Raw genomic sequence first — 7765 nt, forward strand, 5'->3', positions numbered from 1 at the left:
CCTCTCTTGTTACTTATTTCTCTCATAGGGAAGCACAGGGAAAGAGAGGAATAAAATGCATTAGGTTAATTCTGTAGAGAAATTCTTTTGTCATAAACATTCAGTTCAGCAAAGAGAAGTCCAGAGAAACAGGATTTGTAGTTCAGGTACCTGAAGCATATATTCAATAGTCAAGGCAAGTCAAATACCAGCCCTCTCTGTGCATAACAGGGAAGTTTAGAGAAGTTTAGGCTGGCAGGACCTCTGCAGGTCCTTTCCCATCTCTCCCACACCCCACCTGTGCACTCAGATCAGAGCATTTGAACTTAGGTGGGGATGCCAAGGACCTTACCGAGCTTAGTTTTGGAATTCTGTCCCATTCCATCCTTGGATCTGTTCAAACCTGACTGGACACACTCCTGGACAAACTGCTCTGGCTGACCCTGCTTGGAGCAGGGGGACTAGACTATGTGGTTTCCAGAGGTGCCTTCCAACTTCAACCTCTTTCAGAGCCCACAGGGTGTTTCTGGACACCCTGTTAGCCCACCCATGGGGGGACTGCTCCCTTTGAGTTAGACCTGCAGCAGAAATACTTCTGTTCTATGTGACTGATGTAGCCAATTTGAAATTAGTCTTAGAAGCCACGGGATGTACAATATAAAAACTAATCTTCAACAGGAAATGCTAATAAAGGAAAAAGATGAGAAGCAGGTAAGCTCACCCTTTTTCAACTGAAAATTATCACAAAATTCAGCATAAGGAAACAACTTTAGTAACATTAGTTGGTTTTTGTAGTATTTTGAACAGCATTTGAAGATGAAACCATTTGAGTAGAGAGACAGAAAAGTAACAAACCTCAATTTGTTACGAACAGGCATTATCTTCTCACCATTAAAGAGTATTGCCATAAGCAATAAAAGTATTTTTATTATTTTCAAGGCTCTATACAGTTGGATATGACACTTCATAGAGAATGGAGGTGAGGGACCAGTCCACTCAGTCCTTGCTCTGTGATATGATAAATAAAATTGGAAGTAAATAAGACAAAATACACTAGATGGAGAGAAATAGTCAAGGACTAAAGTGATGAGATTATATAAGGCAACTCCTGTGTTAGCATTAGGCAAAAGCAAAAGGCAAACAGGGGAAAAACCTTGCTAACATACTCAGAATTAAGTAGTTAGTTCCAACTGAAAGAGAAGATAAGTGAAATGGAAAAGGGTCTTCCAGTCTACCGAGGGACCTATGTTTAATATCAACCAAAGCAATTTATATGTACCAAGAAGTCTCCAGATGGAAGCTGTACTTTCTCTGCCAAGACAGTTCTCTAGGGCACCATTGGATGAGGTCTTCCCAAATAAAAAGATGTGAAATTCTGCAAGGGGGGGGGCAAAACAAATAAAAAATTTGAATTCCCCATATCTTTGTAAGTTAACAAGATTTTTTAACTCCTCTCTTTTTTACTTTTTCTGGCACAACAAATACAACACAACACATTCATCCATCTCACAAAGAAGAGAAAAAAAAGAGTGCATTTCATATCAGATGCTTTGCGTCAAGGCTGCTAAGGCTCATAAATCAGCTGTCTTACTGCCCTGGTCATTTCAACCAACGTCTGACCCTTTTGTTAACTCATGATTTATAACTGAAAGTTACTTTTTTTTTAATGCCAGATTTATAAACTTTACTGTGCTTGGTTTGATATAATATCCATTTTGTACACCAAGCTATAAGACAGTAAATTTATTGTCTATGAACTGTTACCTTGAAAAATTACATCAATGCAAAGTGGTTTCCATTTAGAATCAATGGGCAATAAATTCATTGGATTTTTTTTGAAGGGGGGAGAGAACATGATGGTATTTATGAGATCATGAGTGGCTATATAATGGGTGAAACTGGGAGCTGAGGCTACAGTCAGACAGGAGTTCTGAGTTACAGGGTTAGACAAAACGAAACATCCAACACAGCCACGATGCATAAACTGATACTCTGCTGTCTCATTATCGTCAGCTTCTCCTGTCCTCTCTTGTCTCTCCCCATCATCAATGCCAGTGAGACGTCGTATCAACACTCAGGTAAGAGTCTTTTGATTTTAATGGTTATAATGCAGGGCCTGGAGCAGTAAAACCAGAAAAGCAGAAGGTGCGCTTTCCAAGGGGCCTCAATCTGTGCTGCTCAGCTGTAGGAAAAGCAGGAATGCCTTCAGGACACCAGCAGCACAAGGGACATATCAGTGGGTGCTGGTCTTGTACAATGGGGAGGTTGGGTGCCCTAAGCAGTTACCCCCTGCTGCTTTGAGGTCCAGGAAGCAAAGGTACTCATTGAGGAGAAAAAGGTATCTGAGCCTTACAGCACTGAATTTGAGCTGGTATTCAGTGTCTGTCTGAGCATTCATAGGCATTGGGTAACTTAAACAAACTTGGCTGTACAGTCTCTCCTGTTTCTACCCTTTGAAACGAGCTATTTTGTTTTTAAAAAGGGGGAAACCTACTGCAAACATCAAGAACAGGTAAGTCTGTCTTACACTCCTATATATTGAGAATGCTATCTGTTTGCACTAATTCAGATTCCATTCAGCCCAGGGAAAGAATAAATCTTTGCTTGAGAAAGATGCTCAAAGTTTGAAATGGCTTAGCAAAAATGCATAGCAGAATCCGGAAGGTTACTGTCATCAGACCTGACTGGTACTGGAAGACTTCCTGAAATGAGCTCTGAAAGAACAGGCAAACCAACCCAAAAGTTATTGCATAAAGCTGACTATTAAAAAGTGGCTATTCTTACCTGCTTTGCAACAGCTGTTGTGCTGGTTTATAGGTATCAGCAGTCCCCAGTTTGCTTTGAAAATCTTGGAGTCACTAAGCCAGCACCTTCTCAAGCCTTCCACTATGTAATTTGCATTTCCAGGTACCCCTGACTCAATATGAGTAATAGCTGTCACATCATAGCTGGCTCTGACCATTATTGCATTAGTTTCAAGACACTGTGCTTCTTAAATCCTCCTTACTAATACAAAGAGTCTAGGAGTGATAAGATAGAAGAAGAACTCTCTTAAAGAGGGTTGGGGGTTCTTTTAAATCTTAAAGCAAATTTACCTGCTAGCACTGCCCTGCTTTAAAGAATAATCTGGATTATCTCCACATGGCACTGGGAATTTTTTATATTCTTATTCTGTGTCCTACAATGAAATCCCTGCTGTCCTTTGCAAATGTCCTTTTATGCAGTGAATAAGCTAATAACATGCACATCCAAGGTCTTCAAGGTCTTGATCTTTGGGCAAGTTCTTGAAATGTTTTGTGCAAATGTTTTCAGTTTATTTTCTTACATATCCATGTGATGAGCTACACAGTCACACTCCTCCCTGCAGGTCAGAGCAACTGAAACTCCACAGGGTCACCAACATGTACAACTACAAAATTGTATTCATCTACACAAATAGTGCTTGATAGTGACACCCTCTGGTTGCCCACAAGTTTGGATGTCTGCTCTATATTAGCAAAGATGAAATTTACTGCTCTGATTACAAAAACCCAAGCTACTTGGAATAAAGCACTGTTAAGGGCTTCTGTTGGCAACCTGCCACAGGGCAAAGGCTAGCCACAGAATTCTAAATTCGCTATGCATAGATAAATTAATTCTATCAGCTACCAGCAAGCTGTTGTTTTGGAAAAAGTAGTAACATCTGTACTGGTACACACATTAAATGAGAGATGGCTGATACGTGATGAGAAGCACAGCTGCCAAAATAAATTGTAAGTTTTCCTACCTTTATTCCTGCCCTTCCACACCTTTTATTGCATTTAGAAAACTGAGCAGGTTAATAAGTTTTAAACAGGAAGTTTTGTCATTATTCATAGGAAAGCTCCAGCATAGGAACTAGTTGATAAAGAAATGAACTAAAATAAAATTTTAAAAATTGTATACAAGTCTCAGCTGTATACTGGAAGGACAAGGTTGAGTACCTCAAATGATAGGAGGGGCTGCTGTTGGTCAAAAACTTTCTTAACAAAACATCTGCCAGAGAAATGAGAATCTGAGATTTAACTCCAGGAAGGTATCTTTTCTCAAAGCTTTGGAAGGAAAGCAACACAAAATCAATTATTCCCTATTATAATAATTAAATAAGGATGGATGATTGGTGCTTTCATGAAAGTCTTCAACAGGTGGGGCCAACAGATCTGATCAAAAATCACCTGAGACAGACAAACAGGGATGCAAAGCAATAGACTCACCCTATGCCTGTTTCTGTCATCTTCCATTGGCAGCTGATGAAGATTCGAGGTTAAACCTGGAGAGGTTGAGCAGCCTCAGAAGCACCTCCCTGCTCCAGTTCCTGCCAGAGCTCCTGGGCACACTGACTGAGGACAACAAAGCAGGTGAGGATTTACCACAGCAATGGGAGGGTGCCCATGTTCTGCACTTCCAGCTTCCACAGATACCGTAACCCAGCTCCCAGGTACTTGCTGAAATACAACATGATGCACAGGCAACAAACAGCTGTCATTCAGTTAACTGGGACGTCGGGGAAACCTGCTGAGCAGCCATGCCTGCAGCTCAACACTACCTGATAAAGTCTCCAAATTAATTTTGCAAAACTTCCAGACAGCAAAACTAGGGCAAGGAGAATATTGGCCTAAGAGGAGCTGGCAGATAGAACAAAACAGCAGTCCTACAAAACATCACTACTTGCAGAAAGTGCAGAATCAATAGCAATGGATGGTTTGGAAAGCAACAGATGTTACCCTTGCACGTTCCAGTCCAAGACCTCTGTCGGCTATAGCATTTTGGCACATGAGAATTACTTGCCAAATTCATGTTTTCTAAATGGTAAAACATTTCATTGTGTCTCCCCTCTAACAGGTCTTACCCCCAGCAACTACAACCCAGGGGAAAATATCAAAGAGGTAAGTAAATGACCATCTGTCACTGAAACAAGGAAAATAACACTCTACATTTTAAACTACACAGAATTGTTACCGAGACATCATTTCAGACCCCTAGACTTCATGAACAGTATAGACTAAAGCTGTACACCAAAGGGTTCTTGAAGCTTGAATTACTTAGCAGTTAGACAGGGGAGAGGGAAGAAAATGGAAAAGGAAAAAAAAAAGAGCAAGTAATCCAGACTATTTAACTCTAAACCCTCCACTCCCCTCCCCGCACCCACCCCCCCCCCCCGAAAAACAGCTAAGTAAAGGCCAATTTCCAGCTTCATCAGCCCAGGCACCAGTATTTCCCCCTCCCACCCCAAGCACAGGCTGCACAGTATTATCTGATTTGTTATGAACCGTTAGGTACATGGAGAACATAATCCCTGTTCACTTCCTGGTGAATCAAATGTAAATCTCAGGACACAGAGACAAGTTTTAGTGCAACATTTAAAGCAGAGGTTACACTGAGCAGTCCCCTCCTTCTCCAGTCAGAACACAGGGCTGGATGACCAGGAAGGGTGGGGGTAGTGCAGAGTATACTTTCCCACTGAGAACAACGATCATCCACCAGTAACCTCTCTAATGCTGTTTGATTTCAGACTTTCTATGGGAATCATCCTCGAATTGCTTTGCTGGGACGCTTCTTGACCAAGGACAGGAAACAGTACAAGAAACGTGGGAATCTTTCTGAGTGCTTCTGGAAATATTGTGTGTAAACAGGAAACTCCCTGACTGGCTGCATAATTTATACAGATGTCTGAAAACATGTATATAGATTCGCTTGATTTAAAATGAGAATGAAGAAACATGAAGGCAGCGCCTAACTTTAGACTCTACGCTACTTGGAAATGAATAAATTCTTGATGTTTTGCAATTATGTTGTGACCAATGTAGTATTTTCTTAGAGCTCAGCACAACAGGAAGAAAGTAATGGGAGAAAGAGATAAATACACAACACAAAGAGAACTTGGGCAGGGGAAGTAAGATTCTGGAGGGGTTCTGTGAAAACTCCCAGAAGAGCTCAACTGCCCAGAGGCAAGGGGACTTTCTCCTTTGTCACTTGATGTAGATTAGGGTGCCAGGAAGAAAGGGTCATTGTTCCATTCCCTGAAGATGTTGAGCAGGGAAGGGATGGCAGCTTAACAGTGCCCAGTCCCCTCCTGCCATCCCCAAGGCACCACAAAAACAATCAGCACACGTCAGGATCAAGCATCTGCTCCCACTGCTGCTGGAGATGACTATTTCTCTCGGTCACTTGTAACAAGACCCACAAATCTATTTCTCTGCTCTTTTCCCAGCCCCCAGCTACCCATGACAACAGGGCTGCCTGTGCATACCATGGGCTTTAAGAATTGTCTATGATTATCATCAAGCACAGTACAGAAGGTAAACATGATTGTCAGGACTTTACACCCAGATTTGGACAGTCAGTGGAGGCAGGAATGACACCATTTGAAAGATTCTGTGTCTGTGACCTGCACTTATGTGCCTGCACACACAGGTGCAGGAAGGTGATACATGGACATAGATAATCTGTGTTACCAGGACAAGCCACCTCCTGGCTTGGACACAAGTACAGTGAGACTTGTTCCCCTGAGCTACCACTCACTGATAACGTTGCTGTATCTTGGCATGTAAGGTAAATAAAGGAGAGGACAAAACAGCAGCTACGAAAGGCTTCTAGCCTGACTTCTTTGTATGCAGAGTAGCACCAGACCCTCTCACTCCTGGGTACCTTCTGATACTAACTGCAAGAAATAGAGCTAAACAGTCAGGAATCGTCTCTGGGGGATGCCAGTTTTGGTAATATGCACGAACTGTCTGAGCTGCGCTCCCCTGCTCAATATATACTTTATATAAACCTCACGCCAATCAAGGCTCACAGGAAGCTTGAAGTAAACACCTAACAGTGATACACAGGCTACACTGATCTCAACAGTACACATGATAAATCTCTGACTGTGCTGTTTAAACAAAGCCTACAGGCTTAAAACAGCTTGTTCACTTCATGTGAATTATAGACAGGTGATGCCAGCTGTAATAGAGAAAAATGTCCTCAAAGTCAGAGCAGCAGGATGCCCTGTGCAGCTATTTGAAATCTGTTAAACTTTCATTCTTCTCTTACACAGGGCATCAAGTCAGTGCCTCTCTGGAAATTACTCCTTTTCTGCTACCTCAGCAGCCAATAAAAACTTGTTAGAAAAGACTTCCAATTTATCTAAATGAATAACCAGCTAAGATAGACATATAGCCAGGGAGAAGTGTAGAGCCTAAGAAGACTGGGGGAAAAAAAATATATGTATTTTCAAAAATTGCAAGCATAATGCTAAATAAATAAAACCAGAGTGAATGATAATAGAAAAAATATTACAAGAATTAAAAAGTTCACTAGCCATCTACCTAAGAGAGTAAAGAAATGAAGAGCTGTCAGGTGTTGAGGATGGGGTTGAGACAAGGTAATTGAGCTATAAATAGTGAAACTTTAGCTTTTAAAACTGCAAAATACTTGCTAACATTTCTGGCATCTAAAGAAGCAATGCCCAATCAATTTATTGTTCCAGCTAGGTCAGCTCACAGCAGCAGGGGCTGAGGGGGAATTCAGCTAATTCTGATATACCAGAATTCCATCAGAGCCTGAAACTTTGTCGGTCAGAGTCCTTGCCTCTGGAAAGGAAGGAGCTCAGACTGTCTTTGGACATCACCGGTAGTTCTTGAAGACACAACTGTTTGAGACACTGCTGAGCAGCCAAGTGCTTCCTTCCTGAAGGACATTCCTGGCAGATGCCAGATAAACTCAGGTCCAGGGCCCACAAGCAGAGAGCCTGGCCAGTTCATGACACAGGAGGGCAAACTCT

At 41.8% G+C, this 7765-nt stretch overlaps 1 protein-coding gene across 1 annotated transcript; it reads left to right on the plus strand.

Annotated features, from left to right (window-relative positions):
* The first annotated feature begins 1700 nt into the window (after positions 1 to 1700).
* On the plus strand, positions 1701 to 5746 carry UTS2 (urotensin 2). The gene is made up of 4 exons (XM_010405819.3): positions 1701 to 2057; positions 4245 to 4355; positions 4840 to 4883; positions 5510 to 5746. The coding sequence occupies exons 1-4, from the start codon at positions 1955 to 1957 to the stop codon at positions 5624 to 5626; spliced, it is 375 nt and encodes a 124-aa protein (XP_010404121.1). The 5' UTR covers positions 1701 to 1954; the 3' UTR covers positions 5627 to 5746.
* The last annotated feature ends 2019 nt before the right edge of the window (positions 5747 to 7765 follow it).

Source organism: Corvus cornix, chromosome 21 (assembly GCF_000738735.6).
Source record: "Corvus cornix cornix isolate S_Up_H32 chromosome 21, ASM73873v5, whole genome shotgun sequence".
In the NCBI taxonomy this organism is placed as follows: domain Eukaryota; kingdom Metazoa; phylum Chordata; class Aves; order Passeriformes; family Corvidae; genus Corvus; species Corvus cornix.

What these genes read in the sequence shown, in the direction of transcription:
- UTS2 (XM_010405819.3), top strand. Translation starts at nt 1,955, where the DNA reads ATGCATAAACTGATACTCTGCTGTCTCATTATCGTCAGCTTCTCCTGT. An exon ending in GACGTCGTATCAACACTCAG is followed by an intron (nt 2,058 to 4,244) that starts GTAAGAGTCTTT and finishes TTCCATTGGCAG; the next exon opens with CTGATGAAGATTCGAGGTTA. An exon ending in CAGGGGAAAATATCAAAGAG is followed by an intron (nt 4,884 to 5,509) that starts GTAAGTAAATGA and finishes GTTTGATTTCAG; the next exon opens with ACTTTCTATGGGAATCATCC.